General features: G+C 47.0%; 1 protein-coding gene across 1 annotated transcript in view; it reads right to left on the bottom strand.

The window, feature by feature from the left end:
• PPP1R7 (protein phosphatase 1 regulatory subunit 7) overlaps positions 1–22,918 on the bottom strand; it is a 554,877-nt gene that overhangs the window by 276,985 nt on the left and 254,974 nt on the right. Inside the window, exon 6 of the mRNA XM_078665787.1 lies at positions 219–381. Coding sequence (XP_078521913.1) covers positions 219–381 — 163 coding nt within the window. The remainder of the gene's footprint in view (positions 1–218; positions 382–22,918) is intronic.

Below are 22,918 nucleotides of genomic sequence, written 5' to 3'. Positions count from 1 at the left end.
AGTCTGGTGTAGATACATCAACAGCCGGAGATTGAGACACTTACAGTGAAGGCATGGACAAAGGATTATTCTCTGGGAAAGTCCCAGGTTAAGCAGGGGTATCTTGCACATTAGCTTTCATTTCCTTTTCTCTTATAGACATCTCTTGCTCAGCCTTTTCTCATCAATCCTTTTGACTGTTGTCGCTATCTACTTCTGAGTATTTTCTTATTGCTTACCCGGATCCGGTTTGACCCTAGCTCTAACATCTGTATCTGCTGGAGGTGGCCCACGTTCTCGATCTTGCTGATCTTGTTATTGACAAGAAATAGCTTCTTCAGCCGGGTGAGATGTTGCAGTCCCTCTATTTGTCTTAGGAGGTTAAAGGAGAAGTCCAAGATCCTGAAGGAGGAAGAGAAAATGGAGACAAACTAAAGGAAAAGTCTGCAGAGCATATTCAGTTCCCATGCCGTATATATTTTTCCTTATATGATTCTTATAAGACTCCTATATTGTGCATTTGCTTATTTGTTCAGCACCTCAAGCCATACAACACCTTATTCTGCAACAACAGATTAGACAAAGTACATTTAAGTTTACCATGGTGCAACAATGCGAGTTACATTTATCATACATTCTGACAGTATGCTTTTAGCTCATTATTCATTTGAAATGTATAGTGGTTTTAAGCTTTACAAATCATTTTTCTCAAATTATTTCTTCTACAGTGACATCATGGGTCCCTGGGATTTAAAAAAAAATCTTTATTGGCATTTCAACAAACAAACATGAACATAGTAGCCAGATACTTCCCGTCATAACATATGTTAGCTTCGTATGAGTAATGTCCACCTGTCTCTACATGAAAAAACATCTGTTGGTCTGATATCTTGCTAATAATAAAAAGCAAAGCAATTCATACATTGTATATCTAGATACTGGTTTGTAAATACGTTAGCAAAAGAAAAACTGTACTTGCATCTAATAATTGAGCCAGGGAAGGGGCCAATTCAAATCCACAGTGATAAACTCGGTTTTGATACCTGCACAAGTGTTTAACATATTCATACACTAGACAATCCCAGGCCCCGGTGTGTACGACTACTGGTTAGCAGGTGATCCCGTGGTGTCTGTGGTGTCCTGTTGGCACATGAAGGCCCACTCCAAGAAAGGACTCCATATATCTCTTGGCCGGGAGGCCAATAGCATCGGCTCCCAGAAAGCAGATAATTGGGTTTGACTGAATGTCACATCTCTAATCTAGTCTTTCATAGATGGAATTTCCTTCCTACCCCAATGCATAGCAACTCTCCGGTTGGCTAACAGCAATAGCATAACATGTAACTTCCTGGTTCTTTTAGGTGTGTTTTTGACGTATCCCAAAAAACTCAATAGGGGGTCCAGGTCTCTAGGTGTGTGGAAAAGTAAATTTTGTCATGTTCTGTGTCCCTACGTGTCATCCATCATATGTTATGTGTGCATGACCAATATGCATATGTTATTCCCCATGTCCGATTAATGACGCAATTACAGTTGTGTCCACCTCTAGTATGCTAGTTTCCAGTCCTCGTGAATACTACGAATATCAGGCCTATGTAAAGCTACGTTGCCACGTTTCTCAGTGTGCACGTTATTTCATTATAAAGTCCCTATTTCCAGGCCTCAACAGGGCCCGGACATCAGATTCAGCTCCTGTCTCCTGAGCCTCGCTGAGGAGCGATTCAGCCCCCACCTGTATCCTCGACCTTTCACTTACTTCCTGCCTCGCAGTGCCCGGTGCAGCTTGGCTCTGCCTCTGAGTCTGCCAAGACTATGTTATGATTCCAGCTATCAGTTTAGTCCTCCTTCTCTGCATTCCTAAGCTACTGAACTACATCAATAGTTTCCGTCATTGTCTAGCCTTCACGTCTCCACGTTAGAGAAATACTGTATTTAATGGTCATTTAATATTCTTCATCACGCACTACATGTAGAATAATGCATGGTCCAGTCTTAGAGTCAGTTAGCCTTTCCCCTCATGACTTCTAGTTTATATCAACATGTTCTCTAAACATCAGATACTAGATAGGGTTTAGGTACATGTCGCTCCGACCCTCCAGACTTTAGTCTCTGCTCCTAGCACAGAGTTCATAGCCCCCAGCTTCTCCTCGTAACACGTCATTGCCAGTTTGCGCGCACCACCAGGTTAGAGGTCCCGGCTCCTTAGGTAGCCCCCTCCAATGTTTCCGCCCCATTCATGACATATTCTGTTACGTCTGCACCACATGTCTATGTATACGCCCAGTTACACCTCTTTTTACTCTTATCTTTCGCGACTGCTACGCGTCACGCCTTCTGCTCCACCCACTGCTACGCCTACTGCAATGTAATGCTATGTGTTTGCGCTATGTATATATGCTCGTGTATTGTTATTAAAAGTGAGAGCGCGCTCATCCCAGACCCAGCCCCAGCAGCTGCTGGGCCCTGTCATCCTATTCCTATGCAGGTTGTCCTGTTCCTGTCCTTATGCTGTATTAAACCTGCAAAAACTCCTACTACCTCGAATCTTGACTCTTATTTATTGAGCTATCTGTTATGATATATGTCTAGTCAAAAATAGGGTATTATTTATTTATTTACCACATAATGGCGCCCGAATAGGGACTTGCCCTTTCCCCACGCGTCGGTGAAGCCACGCCGACCCCCTGACCCTCTGCAGTCGTGACGGAACTCTTCTGCGCAGTGGCAGATATTTCTGCTCAAGTATCCCTCAGGCCCACGGAGGAGACGGAGGAGGCGGTCCAGCATCCAGACGAGACGGTGGAGGAACGCGGCGAGTCCCGACCAGAGCCCAAGCCAAGAGTCCAAGGTCCGAGGTATCCGGAGGTCCACCCGTAACTGAAGTCCGAAGTTCGTCGTCGTAGCAGTCCAGTCCAGTCCGAGGCCTTCCGTTCTTGCTGCCCGGTGAGTACCGTTACTGGGGTGGTATCTAGACAGGGTCAATTTAATTGACTCTGGTCTGTGGGTTGGTGGTACACAGTCCCACAAACGAAGTGTCCACTTCGGTGGATGCGGGTCCTGACGTGTCTCTTTAAGAGACCGGTAAGTTTTCGTACTGTTTCAGCAGTGCATCTAGTTTCTGTTCTAGTCAGTTCTGTTCTCGAGAAATTTCAAGTATTTTCAGGTGGTATTCTGTTCGAACTGTTATTCATAATGTTCTTCATGTATTTTAATGTTGTGGTATGAGTGCGACGTGATTTCGTGTTTTCATTGTGTATTGTATTATGTCCAGATTATAGTCCAGTCATGCCGCTCTTCTCAAAATTACGTCAGTTAAAAACTAGAAAGGGTCTGCTGGAAGCAGCAGTTCCCGTCCCGCCCAGGGACAGTCCAGGTCACTTTATGTATCAGAAGCATGGCATAAGCGCCATATTGTATCTAGATTTATGGGTAGAGTATACCAAACAGTTAGAAGAAAAGTATAGATGGCCCGTATCGGGTACATGGGATGCCGAATGCATCATGCGAGTAGAAGAGGCATTATGGAAAAAGAAGGCCAGACAATCACAGAAAGATGCCATCGAGTTATGGCGCAAAGAAGCTCATAAAAGAACCGAAAGAGAAATCAGAAAGTCAGAACTAAGTAGAGAATCCCAAGAACGAGCCCAAGAAAGAGAATTAATCGAGATAGGTGAACGAGTTAGAACTGAGCAATCAGACAGACAGAGGAATGCCCTCATTAAGGGTATGTATCCTCTTCTTGCTGAGGGCTTGCCAAAAGCGACCCCAGAGGCATCCAGTAATTTCCCGCCACCATTAGTTCCGACCAAGCTACGTCACAAACCGACCGCAGCTGATATTTTTATTTCGTCCTATCTGGACGACACAGTCCCCGAATATGCAAATCCTGTTCGCACTCCGCCAGTCCCTGTAAACCAGGTAATTCCTGCTCCTCCAGATACCGGGGTACCCTTAACAGCCCCCCCGGGTCAGCCCGCCATACAAGTCCAGCCCACGTTACAATTACCCACCCTGCCAGGACGAAAAGCATCAGTTGATGATTCTAGTTTAGGGGCCGCAGGAGGAGGTCTTCCTCAAACTCCGCCGCCATACAAACGTTTATCAGCACTCGAATTACATGCTCAAGCATCACAGCGTACTCCCAAGAGTAATAAGTCTGTTGCAGAAATCAGGCAAACCCTTGGCGAATGTGTCTATGACCCAGTTCCAGGCGAGTTTAATATGGTTTTATATTCCGTACGCGTAAGGAGGTTGACCGAGTATCTAGTCACCCTGCCGAATATGAAAGAAGATCTAGACAGAATATATCGTTTCATCCGTACAGGGGATGACCCACAAAGTATTAGTGATGCCATGTCTCAAAGGAAAGCCGAGATTCAGCGCATGATATTAAAGTTCTTAATTAACTGTCTAATAAGAGAACAAGATTACCCGTCTAAAGACCCGGAAGAAATGAAAACCCTGACAAAGTGGAGTGATAATATAGCCGAAGGAAAGCACAATACCATTGGTGCCATGGAAAGTATGTACAAGAAAATCCGTAGAGAAATAATAAAGATACACGAACAGCGTAAAGCAGCACAAGTAAGCGAGAAAGAAAGTACCTCTGATCCTGAAGAGGAAGACGATGAGAATACTGCCAGAATAGCGTATGTAGGAAAACCTAGATTTCCAGATCGCCATTTACGTCTAGAACACAAGCCAATTTTCCATCATCCAGCACCAGAACAAGGTTCCCTAGAACAAGTATTTCAAGCTACCGATCACATTCTGAAATCACGAATCGGTTACAGTGAGTTAAGTACCATGCATGAACAGGAAATAGTTCGGTCAGCAGTCCGATGGATTACTGATTCTACCACTTTTCCGGACGAAATAGTGGCACAAATGTTCCTGAAAATGCCCCCAGCCGAGCAGCGACTGGTGGGTATGTATATGATTCAGCACCTCATTACTCTGTATGAGGGTCAACATTCTGATCCAGGCCCGTTACATGATATCTTGAACGAGTTACTCCAGTATAGATGGAGAGGTCTAGGTACCGATTTAATTAGTGTCGTTCTAGAACAGCGTCACAAATATAGAACGTTTCTGAACCCGCATTTTGTTCATGTCTCACCCCCAGAAAGTAAATCATTCTACATAGACAGACAGAATCCGTTACGAGAAGTCCACCCAGTCAGAGGAGCGGGTGGCGAAATGCAGCGAGTGTTTGTATACACTCCGATCACAAAGATGGAACTCCTCGAAATGAAGAAATTAATTCCCTGTCATGACAAAGATCCAGCAGGGTTCCATAGAGAATTAAAAGACATGCTCCGTATGGGAGAATACACTTACCCAGATATCATTAAAATGTTAAAGGTTCTGCTACCCGCAGGGGTGTATGAAAAGCTAAAGGAAAAAGAATGGGAGGTGGGAGAGAAAAAGATCGATTGGGCAGTTCTAGAAGCTGAAGACAAGATACGTGTACCAGGTACCGGTCTAGGAGATAAATGTAAAGAATTACCAGAATTATTAATTCAAGTTTTACCCAGATTATTAACAACGAGAAAAGAAGACTGGGATGCAATCTCAGCCTGTAAACAGAAACAAGATGAAGATATTAGTGATTTTTATTCTAGGTTTGAAAAGTGCTTTAGTATCAACAGTGGCCTCAAGACAAGTAGTGAGTCATACCCTCACCTTTTCGTTACCAAATTAGTCGAGAATTCAAGTCCACCAATTAAAAACCGAGTTCTGAAAGTCGAAAGCACCTGGCAAGCAAATACTCCGTCCCAGATGCTCCAGATGCTCCAGTACCACCAGAATAGAATCAGGGAAGAGCAAGAACACGAGAGAAAACGTATGAAAGACACGAAAATGAAAGTACTAGTTGCACAATCTGTTCCTCAAGACAGTCAGAAGAGGGGTCCGAATCAAGCCAGTCATCCTGCAGCTCCCGTTAAAGGGAACTGCAATTATTGTAAACAGCCAGGTCATTTTATAAATGAGTGTGCAGTTCTGAAACATAACATAGCTACTGGTAAGACTAAAGAAAGACCACGTCCGCCTAGACAGGAACAAGTTTCACAGATTCCTCAGCCACAGAATGCACCACAGACAGTTACAGCACCGCAGCCTATTGCTGCAACACAGCATGTTACATCGCAGATGTACCAGTATGCACAGTCTGAGTATCCAGAGTACCAGCCATATTCATGAAACAGCCTAGAGAGGGAGGTAGGCTTGCCTCTCATCGAGATACCTGTAGATCAAGAAGGTCCCTATGTTCACAGTCAAGTATTAGGGAAAGACAGAAAGTTTTTGATTGATACAGGGGCAAGTAGGACCACAATTAGTCATGCCGAAGTTCCAGGGGCTCCGCTCTCAGGCTCAAGAAATGTTTCCCTTGGATTTTCAGGAAAGCCTATCGTTAATGAGATTTCAAAGCCAGTCACTCTAGAAGTAGGTCCATTGTCCCGCACTACTGATCTGTTACTTACTAAGTCATGTCCAGAAAATCTATTAGGCATTAAAACACTGAAAGAGTTAGGTGCAGTTATATGTTGTTCCCCAGAGGGAATACGTCTGTTCCTACGTGACTTTAAGGGTCACTAAGTATTAGGAGATTTTGATACCAGACTGTCTAAAGTTCCGCAGCATTTATGGGCGCAAGGTCCAACTGATGTAGGTTACATGCAAATCACACCCCATCGTGTGACCCTGAAACCAGGTGTAGTGTTACCACGAATCAGGCAGTATAGATTGCCACCTGAGGCTGTAGCAGCCTTATCCAAAATTATAGACGAGCTCATGGCTCAAGGAGTAGTTGTAGAAACTGACTCCAACGTATGTAACTCTCCGATCATTCCAGTCATGAAACGTACTGATCCAAATGCACCCCCAGTATATCGATTAGTGATTGATTTACGGGAACTTAATAAATGTATTATTCCGCAGTACCCAGTTGTCCCAGATATCTCTTCCCTGTTAACTGCTATTGATTCCGAAGCCACGTTCTTCACTGTCATAGACCTCAAGAACGCATTTTTTAGTGTTCCCATCCATCCAGACAGCCAGTTTCTTTTCGGATTTTGTTTAAATGGAAGGAGCTATATGTTCACACGCGCTCCTCAAGGTTTCACAGAAAGCCCTAGTATTTACAGTCAAGCACTCAAGAGACAACTAGACAACATTCACATGCCAACTGACACTGCCCTGCTCCAGTATGTCGATGATCTACTGATCACAGCCCGTTCTGAACGTGACTGCGAGCGAGCGTCACTGACGGTTCTGTATTTCCTAGCCGAGATGGGACACAAGGTGTCCCCTTCGAAGCTTCAATTCTGTGTCCAGCAAGTGGTCTACTTAGGACACTTACTGTCCAAGAGGGGTAGGCAGTTGACACCAGACCGTATCCAGTTGATAGCGAGTCTTCCTCAGCCCAGAACCCAGAAGGAGGTACGTGCCTTTATCGGCCTTACTTCTTATTGCAGACAATGGATTCCTCAGTATGCATTTCTAGCCAAGCCACTGATACAGTTAACGACACAGGAGGCAGCCGTATCGACTGTTCTCCCTTGGACATCTGAACATACGCTTAGTTTCAACGAGTTAAAGAAAGCTTTATGTCAAGCTCCAGTTCTAGCGACACCGAACTACAGTAAGCCTTTTACACTTTTCGTTACTGAACGCGAAGGTACAGCATTATCTGTTCTCACACAAGACCAAGCAGGACAATACAAGCCTTGTGCTTATTTTTCGAGCACACTAGATCCAGTCGCCCAGGCGTTGCCTGCGTGCCTCAAGTCAGTTGCAGCCACAGCACTAGCTATCAGACAAAGTGATTCCATAGTTTTAGGACATACCTTGACAGTACAAGTCCCACACTCCGTGGAAGTTCTTTTAAACCGAACACAAACACAGCACTTGACAATTGCACGTTTAACAGGTTATGAATTGACACTGTTCCAGCCACACATAGATATTAGACGCTGCAACATCCTGAATCCTGCTACACTGTTACCATCAGTTAATTCAAATTCTGCCACACACGACTGTGTGGAAGTAGTTAACATTACGACAAAGCCAAGACAAGACCTGACAGACATTCCGTTACCAGATCCTGACCTGACACTTTATGTGGATGGTTCATGTATGAGAACTAGTACAGGAGAACTAGTCGCCGCGTATGCAGTGACTACTGACACCGAAGTTATTGAAACACACCGCATTGATACCCTGTCCGCTCAAGCAGCAGAGCTAGTTGCTCTGACACAAGCCTGTATACACGCCAAGAACCTGAAAGTTAATGTTTACACAGATTCACGTTACGCATTTGGAGTTGTACACGACTTTGGAGTGCTCTGGCAGGAGAGAGGTTTCATGACTTCTCATGGAACCAAAATTCAGCATGGTCTCCTCATTCAAGCTCTGTTAGATGCCATACATTTACCGACATCTATCGCTATCATGAAATGCAAAGCACATACGAAAGTCACTGACATTATTTCTCAAGGTAATGATCTAGCAGATCGCACAGCCAAGCTTACAGCACAGACTCCAGACATTCAAGTTAATCCGACACAGACACATACTCCAGATCTGACTACATGTATGACAGTTAAGGACCCTACTCAAGATGTCATAGATATCCAGTTACATGCTACTCCCGATGAAACCAAGAAGTGGTCTGAACAAGGAGGGGTCCAGACAGATCAAGGATGGTTAACAAAGGGTAGAACCGCATGGTTTCTCCCCGACTCTATGGTTCAAGTCATTATTAATACCGCACATAGTCCAGCACACTTAGGAGAAAAAGCAATGTTAGACAGTATCCAGAACATTTGGTTTAACAAGCATTTACGAGCTGCAGCCAAGCAGAAAGTCCGTACCTGTATGATATGTTGTCAGTTTAATCCAGGTAAAAGTGTCCCGGTGGAACAAGGTGGTTTCCAGCCCCCTGACCACCCTTTTGAAGTCCTCCAGATGGATTATATTCAGATGGAGCGATGTCGAGGTTTCAAGTATGTTCTTGTAGTTGTATGCGCTTTGTCCAGATGGACAGAAGCATATCCAGTCCCAGATTACACAGCCGCGACCACTGCCAAGCAGTTGGTTCGTGAGTTTTTCCCTCGATATGGACTCCCTAGAGTCGTATATTCTGATAACGGTCAGCCATTCTCATCTGAGTTGATGAAGCACGTTTCCCTGTTGTTAGGGTACCAGTGGAAGTTTCATTGTGTACGCCATCCTGAAGCAGCCGGTCTAGTCGAGAGACATAATCAGACTCTGAAAATTCGAATTGCCAAAATATGTAAAGATAAGGGTGTGGACTGGCTAGTAGCTCTGCCAGTCGCTTTATTTTACATGCGCATGGTCGCACATTCCAGATCAGGTCTGTCCCCGTATGAGGTCGTATTCGGCCGCCCCCCTAACATGTGGGGTACTCCTAGACCCCGAAGTATTACCGATGTTTCATGTAATATGCTGACAGATTACCTAGCTTCCTTGATGTCTGCCCTCAACTCATGTCGTTCACAGGTTGCCGCCGCATTTCCAGACAATACCGAGGTGGCACCGCATGAGATCGTTCCAGGTTCGATGGTGCTCGTCCGGAACTTTGACAGATCAAGTCCGCTGGAGCCACGTTGGAAGGAGCCCCGTCAGGTCCTCCTCACCACCCGTACAGCTGTGAAATTGGAAGGACGCCGCGGCTGGGTGCACCTTTCGCACGTCAAGAAATTCTACGGATTAAAGCCGGTCTTTAAAAACATTTCCCAGGATATCAAGACTTGTCAAAACATTGTTCCTAAGGACTGTCCCGCAAATGACATTGACACAACCCCTCCCCTGTTAGAGAAAACTCCGCAGCAGGAGTATAAGCAAAAAGCTAAGGTCTAGTAAAATAAGTCAGTCAGTTTGATTGTATAAGTCCTCCCCTAGGTGAAACGGTTAGACTGTTTCTGACATGTATAAAATAGACCCCCATAGTGAGAGAGTTAGTCAAAACTCAAACCGATGTATCGTTTTTCTAAGTTTCATATTATTTCTCAGCATAATGATTTCCTGCACTAGTTACGCATTTTTCCTGTGTTTTCCAGTTCCTCATGTAAATAAGCCTGCTAATGCTACAGCAGAGCACACGTTTAGTGATCTGCCCCCTCATGAACTGTCCTACCGCCTCGCTATGCGCAATAACTCATTTATCCGCATGTTACATTATTCACACCAGACCAGCAATGCCACTAATTGTTGGGTGTGTGGTCGACTCCCCCCTTTCCAGACACCGAAGGGAGTTCTGCCACTCTTTCCTTATCCTTTTTCACATAATGGTTCGTGTGGAGCATGGTCCACGTTAACGTTATCCTCAACAGATATGTCTTTTCTTAACAGTACATGTTTCCCAGACAAGCAAGGTCTCCCCCACAGAACAGGTTTAGATCTAGAAAATGAAGTGTACAATTTAGGTAACTATTCTTCGAATTTCATGGTCCTGAATGTTCAGTCTGATACTACTCCAGACTCACCTGCTATTTCAGTATTACCAGTCAAAGGCGAATTATGTGTCCGAAATAAGGGTTCCGTACACGTAGGACATAGTGATTGTACTACTATTATCCAGTATAGTGACAGTGGGAAATCTATTTTTAAAGCTTCACGTCATTCTTATTTTGTTTGTGGTCAAACTGCATATGTTCGTCTGCCCCTCGATTGGGAGGGAACCTGTTACATTGCCTTCCTACTGCCACCTGTTTTCCTAGCCCCACCTGACTACCATAGGAATTCCTTCCTAGTACATACTAGACACAAGAGAAACCTCCCGATTGTCGATTATACTGAAACTGCTGCAGAGCAATTCATTGATATTGATAAAGGTGTGTTCCCTTATTTAGGTACAGTTGTAAACAGTAAGCTAATCCGTAGGTTAACAAGAACCCTTGAAGCTGTAGTAGATGAGACTGCCTCCGCTCTAGGTAACTTAACCGAAGAGCAATCCTTTATGAGAATTGTTGTGCTCCAGAATCGTCTCGTCCTTGACGTCATACTGGCCGATAGGGGCGGGGCCTGTAGAGTCCTCGGATCCAGTTGTTGCATTTTTATTCCAAATAACGCGCCGTCTGTTTATTCAGCTATAACCAGACTTCATAAAATTGCCCATCTGTTACACCAAGATCCAGGCACCTGGACATGGTCCGGTTGGTTCTGGAATATAATTTCCGCCTGGGGATGGAAAGTCCTGTTCTTTCTAGGTATCGCAGTAGCGATCATATTCAGCTGCTGCCTCTGTATACAATGTGGCCCTGCGATTTGCGGCATGTGTGCTACCTCTTGTATTCCTAGTCCCAAGCCCCGTTCTAAATCCCGTTTCAAGACAATTCGAGATGAACAAATGGTACTGTATGAAATGATAGATGGTATCATGAGTATTGATGTTTCCTGATGGAAACGTAGTGACAAGGAGGGAATGTGGAAAAGTAAATTTTGTCATGTTCTGTGTCCCTACGTGTCATCCATCATATGTTATGTGTGCATGACCAATATGCATATGTTATTCCCCATGTCCGATTAATGACGCAATTACAGTTGTGTCCACCTCTAGTATGCTAGTTTCCAGTCCTCGTGAATACTACGAATATCAGGCCTATGTAAAGCTACGTTGCCACGTTTCTCAGTGTGCACGTTATTTCATTATAAAGTCCCTATTTCCAGGCCTCAACAGGGCCCGGACATCAGATTCAGCTCCTGTCTCCTGAGCCTCGCTGAGGAGCGATTCAGCCCCCACCTGTATCCTCGACCTTTTACTTACTTCCTGCCTCGCAGTGCCCGGTGCAGCTTGGCTCTGCCTCTGAGTCTGCCAAGACTATGTTATGATTCCAGCTATGAGTTTAGTCCTCCTTCTCTGCATTCCTAAGCTACTGAACTACATCAATAGTTTCCGTCATTGTCTAGCCTTCACGTCTCCACGTTAGAGAAATACTGTATTTAATGGTCATTTAATATTCTTCATCACGCACTACATGTAGAATAATGCATGGTCCAGTCTTAGAGTCAGTTAGCCTTTCCCCTCATGACTTCTAGTTTATATCAACATGTTCTCTAAACATCAGATACTAGATAGGGTTTAGGTACATGTCGCTCCGACCCTCCAGACTTTAGTCTCTGCTCCTAGCACAGAGTTCATAGCCCCCAGCTTCTCCTCGTAACACGTCATTGCCAGTTTGCGCGCACCACCAGGTTAGAGGTCCCGGCTCCTTAGGTAGCCCCCTCCAATGTTTCCGCCCCATTCATGACATATTCTGTTACGTCTGCACCACATGTCTATGTATACGCCCAGTTACACCTCTTTTTACTCTTATCTTTCGCGACTGCTACGCGTCACGCCTTCTGCTCCACCCACTGCTACGCCTACTGCAATGTAATGCTATGTGTTTGCGCTATGTATATATGCTCGTGTATTGTTATTAAAAGTGAGAGCGCGCTCATCCCAGACCCAGCCCCAGCAGCTGCTGGGCCCTGTCATCCTATTCCTATGCAGGTTGTCCTGTTCCTGTCCTTATGCTGTATTAAACCTGCAAAAACTCCTACTACCTCGAATCTTGACTCTTATTTATTGAGCTATCTGTTATGATATATGTCTAGTCAAAAATAGGGTATTATTTATTTATTTACCACAGGTGTACCAATGATCTCGTGTATAGTGTCAAAAATCATAACCCAGAAAGTGACCAATTGAGGGCAGTCCCATACCATGTGCAGAAACGTGGCTGGTGAATAGCCACATCTCCAACAGCTGTCAACCGACCTAATCCCCATACGGTGAAGGTGAGAGGGAGTCCTATTGAACTCATGTAAAAAAAAATCATGAATTAAGCGAAGCTTATAGTTGAGGGCCAGTGCCATTAGTTGGTTGCAACAGAACCCCCAATGGTCCTCAGATAGCGGAGTGGGCAAGTCCATGTTCCAGGCTTGAAGGACTTTGGATGTCAATATGGGTGCAGAGTGATGCATGTTGTTATAAATTCTCGTAATGAGTTTGCAGGGTGAGTGGTTCTTCAGCACATTTTCCAGGGCCAACAATGTAGGAGGTGAAGTAGGGAACGAGTCGTGACGTGATCTGCACATAGCCCTGAGCTTGTGGTGGAAGAATAATTCAGAAAAAGACACTGTGTGCCCCTCTCTAGGTTCGGGAGGAGCTCTGTACACCTCTCCAGGGTATAGGTCCCCAAAGGTACGTATTACCATTCTGAGTGCAATTGCTCTACTTACACCATCTCCCATTATGGGTAGCATCGGGTTGTAAGCGAGGGGGATGAATGGGGCATACAAAATCTTATGCCGTGCTCTGTCCCGCAGCCTGTCCCATTCGCATCTAAAGGTTTCCACTGTGTCATTGTCACCACGAGGGCGCTTAAAGGTTTGGTACAATGCCACTTGCAAAGGAACAGGCGCCGCAAACCCATCTCCACAGCTGTATGCGGTTGGAAGGGAGTTGAGTTCACCCAAAAATCTAAGAACTGTGCTTGTACACTAAAAGCATAAAACTGAAAGTCAGGGGCACCCAACCGTCCTGGGACAGTGGTAGTGTTAACAGTTCCCACGAGACCCGCGCTTGTTAACCCACCCAAATCATGGAGGTCAGTAAGGAGCGAATGGTGCTGAAAAAAGTTTGCGAGGGTAGAATCGGAATATTGACAGAAAGGTAAAGCAATTTCCGCAGTACCACCATTTTTGCAATGGCTAATCTCCCAGCCAGAGACAGTGGGAGGCCGGCCCACACGGTGACCTTATCTTCTAACCACGACACCGTATGGCCAAAGTTAATCACCCATATTTCTTGAGTGTCTCTGCTGACCTAAATACCGAGATATTTCACCAGGCCATCTGTTCAATTCAGTGGGTAGTTGAGGAGAAAAGGTGTAGTAGTGTCAGTTAGAAGAAACATTGTGGATTTCGACCAATTTATTGAAATTCTGGCGAGACCACCAAATGTTATCAATTCCCGGAGAATAGGAGCAGTGTTTGTCTCTGGGTCACAGAGGTACAGGGTGACATCGTCAGCATATAATGATATCAAGAGGCTTCTCATGCTGAACCCCAGGCCCCTGGCTGTATGATGCTGCCTGATGTGGGCCGCCAATGGCTCCATCACAATAGGGAAAAGCAGGGGAGACAACAGGCAACCCTGTCTCGTGCCCCGCGAAATAGTGAACGGGTCAGGTAGCATTCCGTTTACTTTGATTCTGGCTGATGGCCTAGTGTAGAGCAGACGTACCAGGCATAAAAATAGGGGGCAAAACCCCATCCTTTCCAGGGTTGCAAAAAGATACGGCCACTCCAGCGAATCAAACGCTTTTGTGGCGCCCAAAAAACATGGCAATGGCCTTTCAGTTCGGATTGAGATAATGCACAACAGAGAAAAAAGAACGCAGATTATGAGATGTAGAACGCCCAGGGATAAAGACGGATTGATCAGGGTGTGCGATTAACGGGAAGAAAGGCTGCAGTTGATTAGCAACCAGTTTTGCCAGGATTGTAACATCCACGTTAATCAATGACAGTGGGCGGTATTAATCCAGTTCATCCTCGGGTGTCCCTGGCTTAAGCAAGATAATTATAATGGCTTCTCGCATAGATGGCAGTAAAATTCCCGAGGTTTTAGCCTCCTCGTAGAGGGTTATGAGGTGCGGGTGCAGTTTCTTGGCATAAGCCTTGTAGAAAGCTGTGGTTAACCCGTCAGACCCAGGCACCTTATTCGGTGGGAGGCTTTTGATTACTTGTTTTATGTCCTCCACTGTAAATGGAACATCAAGAAACTCCCTGTGCCCCTGGCCCAACCACAGCAACTCAAAAGAGTCTAGATATGGCTTAAGGGTGTCCTGAACCGAGCTATGGGTAGATGTATATAAAAAGGTATAAAATTGTGTAAATTTGTGAAGTATGTCTAGCGGACCACTTGATACAGTTAGAGGGTCTTCCCTGATCTCCGTGATGTAGGCCGTCATGCGTGGGACGCGGAGCACTGTCGCCATCCCAGGTCTGTTGCCCTCCCCATACCTCCTGGCTTGTGTATATTTGCTAACAACGTAAGTTCACGCTGGGCCTCTTCTTCAAAGTCCAGCAGTGTCTACTTTATTTTTGCAACAAGAGTGGGGTCGTCAGCAGTAAAAAATGGTGTTTCAAGCTCCCTTATGGCTTTCAGCACTCCCGCTTGTCAGGCTATGCATTGTCCACTAATTACTACCTTGAAAGCTTCTCATCAAGAGGCCTGGGTGGAAACTGAGCCAGCATTATTATCAAAGTAGTCCGTAATGTCTCCTCTTATCTCCTCCTTAAATGCCTCGTCAAGCACAGCATTAGGGGGGGGTCTCTGTCAGCAAAGTTCAAGAACCTCGCGATGACCGGTCTTGGCCGCCCCCCCTGCCAGCGGCTTGGCCATAAGCTCGCGGTGCCTCCCTTTCAATGATGAAGCAATTGGAGAAGCGCGCCCGAGGTAGGGTCTCCATCAGCCACGTGCATAGAAAGGCCGCCATATCGGTCCCTTCGATACCTTCTCTGAAACCCACAAAATGGAGGTTATTCTGCCTTGCCCTATTTTCGGCATCGTCCACCTTCCATAAGAGTTGTTTGTGGGCCGCCTGTAAGTCTTTAACGTCATTCCGAAGGCTGTGTATGACATCCTCTGCCTCCCCCAGCCGCGTCTCCGCCGTGGTGACCCTCTCCGTGAGGTTTCTGAAGTCGTGCCGCAGTAGATTAACCTCTATCTCTACCTCTCCGATCTTCACCTCAAGGGCCGCTCTAGACGCCTGGATGTCTGCTCTGGAGGCCTGTATAGCACCCATCAGAAGAGCTGTGTCCGAGCTCGATCCCGCCATTTGGATGTGCCACTGCGAATTTGTCAATGAGGCCTTGTTTCTGCGCCTTCGCCACCGCCTTTTTCCCCATGGCGGACTGACCTCTCTGTCGTGGGTGGGGGGGGCCGGGTCCAAGGAGCGAGTATGTGTCCGAAGACCGCTTCTGCCCTCCACCGAGCCCTCGGAGCGGGGGCCCAACAGGACGCGGCGGACCGGGGTAGCAGTGGAGCCAGAACAACCGGCTATGTCGGGTCCGAAGGGGTATCTCTCGTCCCAGTGGGGGGTGGGGGCACGTCGCGCATGGCTTGTGCGACGTGCCCCCAGGAGTCCGGATCTGGGGCACTTCTTCCACCAGGCCTCGGCGCCGCTCGGGGGGAGGGGTGGGCAGTTGTCTCGCCACTCCGGTTTCGGCCTCCGCAGATTCCGGGCAGGTCCCGATGGAGCAAAGGAGAGCCCTGGGGCAGCCGCCAACCCCAGAGATGCTCAACGCCACAGGACCATGTCTCCACAGCCCCTCAGGCGGCGCCCCGATCCAAGCCCCGGGTCAATCATCAATCCGGTGCGGCTGCCACCATCTTGAATCCGGCCCCAGCTCGGGATCCGATCGCTGTTTTCGGCGATTTCTGTGTTCTCGAGGCACAGGAGCAGCTGCGGTGGTAGCCACCGGGGTCAGCTAGGCATCTGTCACAGTTTGTGGCGTTTTAAAAGTCGATGGATTCAGTTAGCGATGTCGGATTAAGTCGGCTAGCCGGAGCTGGCGCAGAGTGCGACTCACTCGGCCATGCTGCTAGCCACCCACAGTTTTATTTTTTAACTGCATCCATGATTCATGTTGCTCCGTTCTTAGAGGAGGGACATTTGCCAAAACTACAACAAGGGGACTTGCGGATGGTGAGAAGTCTATAACATCCTGCGAATGTTTTAACAATACATTTCCTGCTAGATTATGTATTAGAGTTTTGCCTCCCCCAGGCCCCAATGATGGATCATTCGATGACCCAGCAAGATTATTCTGTGGTTGTGAGTCAATAACACTTGTAGAAAGGGGTTGTGTCTGCCACCCACGCCCCAGCTGAGAAATACCAACTAGCCTGCTCTGCCCCATCAGTTCAGCCCTCCCTACTTGGGTCGAAGGAGTTGATGCATGGTTTGTACCATTTATGCTATCTACAACAGTATGGGTTAAATGATTTGCCATGGTTTTGCCCTAATCTGAGCCACCTGGCAGAGTAATTAAGAGACTACCTCCCCCAAGGGCGTTCACCACATTTGTATCTTTCTTCCCTTCTGCAGATTTTGCCGAACGGGCAACTTTCTCCTCAATTTCCCCTAATTTCGTCCAGAAGGGTGCAAGAATTGTTAGCATTAGCGTTTCTACTCGTTCCAAGTATGCCTGATTGGCCCCCACACCTTGATAGTCCGTTATATTTTCAGGATAAGCCGTCCCAGATTTGTATAACTTTTGTAATTTATCTTTCTGATGATTGCCTCTCCCTTTATCTTTATTTTGGGCGCGCACTGCTAGACTGCCCCTTGTTCGTTTTGCTAAAGGTTCCCCCACACCACCTACAGCCCCAATACTTTCTCTGGATGGTCTCTTCGACCTAGTGACCCGATTATCTTGAGCTTCCCCTTTATCAATATGGGAAGTGTTCTCAGTATGGGGTGTGAGAAGAACCATAGTAGCGTCAGAAATATGTGGGGTGGTGGGGACCGTTATTGGTCCATGTGCAATATCATGTACAGATATATCCAACAAAGAACACTCCTGGGCCAATTACAGACACTCCTGAGATATACTCTGGTGCGTCTCAGCAATACCCCCCTGTCTGTGGTCAGGTAGATCTACAATTGGGTGGCTATCAGGAGTTACGGCTACCACGGGTGACTTTGCCTCGATTATTGCTCCCATGGACGATCTTTTTTGTGCTGCATAGGCACCCAATGAAAGCCTTTTTTCCGTGAGCTGTATCTCATGCTGGAGTACCGATTCAGCCCTACTCAAAAAGGCATCCAATGTACCCACCAACCCAACCCCAACTTTCCGGCTCTCAAACTTCCGTTTTGTAGCCATGAGCCCTCTCCTATGGGATATTCACCACCCCACCACAAAGCGCTTATCCTCCGCAACCCTGCCAACAGGTAGTCCAAAGTCAAAAACAAAAGTCCTGCTTACTTATAGTCCAGGTACAGGTGCAGATGTTAGAGGTGTGGCCCAGCCCAGTCTCCTCCTCCTGGCTACAACGGGCCCGCCCTTGGCACGGGCTTTGCCCGGGCAGCGCCCGCGTCCCGCACTGCGTGGGGCCTCTGTCGCTTAAATGCGCCTCCTGGCGCAGAGTGATGACGCGATCTGCTAGCGCCACCACAGGCCTCTGGGAAATGCAGTTCCTTACTGCATGAGGCTGGCGAGTCCGTAATTTATTATTTTTTTTATTATTTTTATTTTGTTTTTATTTCGAAAACCTTTATTACCAGGCCTACAACCCGGAGGCCGGCCGCAAATGGATCAAGGATCAATGATAACCAAGATAAAGAGTAACACAGCCCTGGTGCCGACAACCCAGAGGCCCGGCGGCGAAGCACTGATACTGCGTAATCAACTATCCTAGTGCACCTTATAGGAGTGGAAGTGTGTTGTCTCCCCACCGAGCAGGAGAAATCCATCCCTCACCCCCCCCTCTGCCTCGCCTACCCCTGAGGGTACCAGATACTGTGGCAATTGTCAATAAAATCAAGGTCGAAGCAAAATCACTTACTTAAGAACAAAAAAATAAAACAACTCCAACCCCTCCCCTCCCCCTGCACCTCTATTCCCCCCTGATCATCCCCCATCTAGTGTCGTAACTCGTCTTCGACTCCATCGCCACTGTGTAAGCGTGTTGGGCGTGACTGCCATGTCTCGTCTGCGATCGCTAGTATCGCATTTCCCTCTGCCACAAATTTAATTGGTGTCTGGGGGCACCGCCTCTCGACTCAATGTGCTTGTATTACCCCCCAGCTCCATCCAGCCCCATTGTTATCGGTTGTGTCTTCTCCAGGTCTGCTCCCCGCACCTATCCAGGGGTAGTGAAGATGCCTCTAGTTCTCCTCTAGGCCTTGCTCAGGGTCTGACAGTTCAGTTCCACCATCTCTCCCTATTATAGCAGCTTCCTCCGGGCCTCCCGATCTTAGATACGTTAGATACAAACCCCAAAAATTCTTCGGTGTGCTGGTGGGGGGGAGCAACTCACTATAGCATTCTGATTGCGTGCAGCAATAGATCATGTTGTGCGCCCATCTTTTAATTGTCGGTGGTGGGCCTCTCAGCCAGCAGCATGCCACTACTCGTCGGGCCATTAACAGCCCCATATCTGCAAGTCGTCTTATCGCTACTGGCAGGCCTTAGTGTATCCCAGCAGTGCAACAAACGGGTCAGGGCTAATATCTACTTCCAATATCAAACTTATTTCCTTAAATATGTTTTCCCAATATAGTCAAATTGCGGGGCAGTACCACGCCAAGTGTATGAAATCCGCTACCGGCGTACGACATCGTTAACACTCCGCTGTTTGTCTAAGTCCATAGCGGTGTAGTCTCTCCGGGGTGTAATACACTCTGGAGAAACTTAAAGTGTATCAATCTGTGTCTCCCGTTTAGTGAGAGTTTTTTGGTATTCGTGCAGCAGTAACCCCACATACCGTCAGGCGAGTCCGTAATTAGATGCGGCGGCGGCCACAAGATAGCAGCATTTCCCCTTTCAAAAGCACAAGGAGCTGGTAAGCAAGATATGTGGCAAGGTTTGCAGCGTCCCGCGCTGCGTGGGGTCTCTGTCGCTTAAATGCGCCTCCTGGCGCCGAGTGATAACGCGATCTGCTAGCGCCACTACAGGCCTCTGGGAAATGGAATTCCTTACTGCGTGAGGCTGGCGAGTCCGTAATTAGATGCGGCGGCCACAAGATAGCAGCGTTTCCCACTTCAAAAGCACAAGGAGCCGGTAAGCAAGATATGTGGCAAGGTTTGCAGCGTCCCGCCCTGCGTGGGGCCTCTGTCGCTTAAATGCGCCTCCTGGCGCCGAGTGATGACGCGATCTGCTAGCGCCACCACAGGCCTCTGGGAAATGCAGTTCCTTACTGCGTGAGGCAGGCGAGTCCGTAATTGGATGCGGCGGCAGCCACAGATAGCAGCATTTCCCCCTTCAAAAGCACAAGGAGCCGGTAAGCAAGATATGTGGCAAGGTTTGCAGCGTCCTTACTTGTTTGTGGAGTGGAGTCACGGTATTCACACTAACCAGGTAGGGAATGGGTGCACTTGGGTGCGGGAACTAAGTCCGTCATGGATCTATCAAGAGTCCAGTAGGTGCGTCAATGACGAGCAATCGCCTGCATATTACAGAAGATGGTTGTCTATCAGAGTGTATAGAGCTGTATTGCATGTGGACCATTGAAGTAGAGTCAGTTGTCGGCGCTGCTACGAGTCAGATACGTGTGTTAACAGCGGACCGTGACCCGTACTCAGTGGTTATGTTCTATATGGAAGTGAAAATCTCTAAATATATTTCTCAATGTATTTTCCAATGTTATGGGGACAAGGAAATATCACAACTTAAGCCTGTAACCAGTTAAGTGGGATGGGCCTATTGTTGACTATCTGGCACGAGTTATGTAGTGTATTCAGTAGTTCAGAGGAGGTTACTTGTCAGGAGACTGGGGGTGTTGGGTTTCAGAATCGTAAAGTCAGAAGACTCCAGGGGATGTTTTCATTCAATCCTGTGCGGTCAGTAGCAAGTCTGACAATCCATCGTTGTTCCATGCGGAACAGTGCGTCTTTAGACAACCCCGGATGTGCTTCCAGGACACCACACTCAAATGTATCTGGTGTATGTTGTGTGTCTTTGTAATGGGCCGTCATTTTAGTGTTGCTTTTTATGCATCTAAAGTTACTCCTGTGCTCCATTATGCGGACTTTGACTGGTCAGGTGGTCATGCCAATGTAAAGTACACCACATTTACATTTCATAAGATAAATACAGTTAGTAGTATTACAATTGGGGTGTGTGGCCATTTTTCAGTGTACTCCATTTTGGAAACTCAGTTCCTTTGTTGCGTTTGTCAAGAAGCAAACTGAGCATGATCCACAGGGGTAATGCCCTGTCACGGGGGGGAAGGTCCCATAGTGTTGTTTGCCCCCTAGTGTGCTGTTTCTTGGGTCTAGTATGGATCAGCATATCTTTGATGTTGTTCGTTCTCTTGAATGCGAACCTGGGAGCTGGTAAATTAAGGGTTCCGGTCTTGAGGATATGACAGTGTATGTGGATTATTTTACTTATCGATTGGAATCTGGGGTATATGTGGTGACACACGTGATGGAAGGATCAGGTTCTTTGATTTTATCTTCCAGAAGGCTCTCACGATTATTGTTCTAAGCCCTCTTGCACACATTGTCTACCACCTGTCTTGGGTATTCTCTCTGGAGGAGATCTTGTTTTAGATTCTTGGACTCTTTTTTGTAGTCCACAATGGAGCTGCAGTTCCTTCTGATCCGAAGGAACTGGCCGAAGGGCAAATTCTGTCTAAGGGCTCTTGGGTGGTGACTACTGAAGAGTGGGAGGCTATTCCTGTCAGTAGTTTTCCGGTAGAGGATAGTCGAGAATTTTTCATCTTCTAATCTGATGAGTAAATCAAGGAAGGGTATTTCTGTCTCTGAAATGGTGTTGGTAAACTTCAGGAACGGGTTTAATGCGTTTATCCATGTGCAGAACTCTTTGTCTGTCGCGATCACCTTTCCACAGGATTAAAATATCGTCAATAAATCAGTTCCACATTATCACATTGCCCCTGTATGGATTATTGGGGTTGAGAATCTCCCTGGTCTCAAAGGATGACATATACATACACGCCAGGCTCTGCGCGAATGTGCTGCCCATTGATGTGCCCTGTGTTTGGTGGTAGAGCTGGATTTCATATTGGAAAAAGTTTTCAGTTAGTGCGATGGTTGTGCATTCTAGTACAAAGGCCAGCAGGGTTGGGGACATCCACTCGCTGCTGGATAGGGCGTCTTCAATCACCTGAAGGGTGGCTCTTTGAGAGATGTTCGTGTAAAGGGCCTCAACATCCAGTGTGACCAGTAGGTCTATTGCTTCTGGATGTGGAGTACCCTCAAGGAGTCGAATGACATCTGTGGTGTCTCTGATGAAGGATGGTGTAACCCTGACTAAGGGTTGAATGAAATGGTCCACAAATGTGGACAGTGGTTCCAAAATCGATCCGATACCTGACACGATCGGTCGACCAGGTATTGGCGTGGTCTTCTTGTGGACTTTAGGGGAGACAATAGAAGTAAGGAGTGATAGGTTCTTTAGTCACCAGCAAGTCTGCCTCTTTCTTTGTGATCCAACCCTGCGTTTCAGCGGAGAAGACCATGGTGGTGAAAGTGCAGAAAGAGGCATCAGGAGTGCAGAAAGAGGCAACAGGGGTGCAGAAAGAGGCAACAAGGGTGCAGAAAGAAGCAACAGAGATGCAGAAAGAGGCATCAGGGGTGCAGAAAGGAGCAAGAGATCAGAAAGAATCAACAGAGGTGCAGAAAGAGGGGAGATGGGAGAAAAAGAAGTCAGAGATGTGCAGAAAGCAGCAAGAGAAGTGCAGAAAGAAGCAACAGAGCTGCAGAAAGAGGCAAGAGGGGTGCAGAAAGAGGCAAAGGAAGGGGGATGCAGAAAGAGGAAGAGGGGTGCTGAAAGAAGGGTGAAGAAAGAAGCAACAAAGGTAAAGAAAGGGAGAAGAGGGTGGAGAAAGAGGCAAGAGGGGTGCAGAAAGAAGCAATAGAGGAGCAGAATTAGGCAAGAGGGGAGCAGAAAGAGGCAAATGGGGTGTAGAAAGAGGCAAATGGGGTGCAGAAAGAGGCAAGTGGGATTCAGAAAGAGGCAAGAGAGGTGCAGAAAGAGGCAAGTGGGATTCAGAAAGAGGCAAGGGAGGTGCAGAAATAAGCAAGAGAGGGAATCGAAGGGAACCCAAGAAATGGTGCCGAACCGGAGAGCAGCAATTCACATCCAAACCCGATGGCAGAAAAAATATTCTAACAATGGAGTCGATGCTCATGCGCACGATCACCTAAAGGAGGAGTGTGAGAAG

This window comes from Lissotriton helveticus, chromosome 11 (genome assembly GCF_964261635.1).
Source record: "Lissotriton helveticus chromosome 11, aLisHel1.1, whole genome shotgun sequence".
NCBI lineage: Eukaryota > Metazoa > Chordata > Amphibia > Caudata > Salamandridae > Lissotriton > Lissotriton helveticus.
This window is presented reverse-complemented; position numbering and strand designations above follow the sequence as displayed.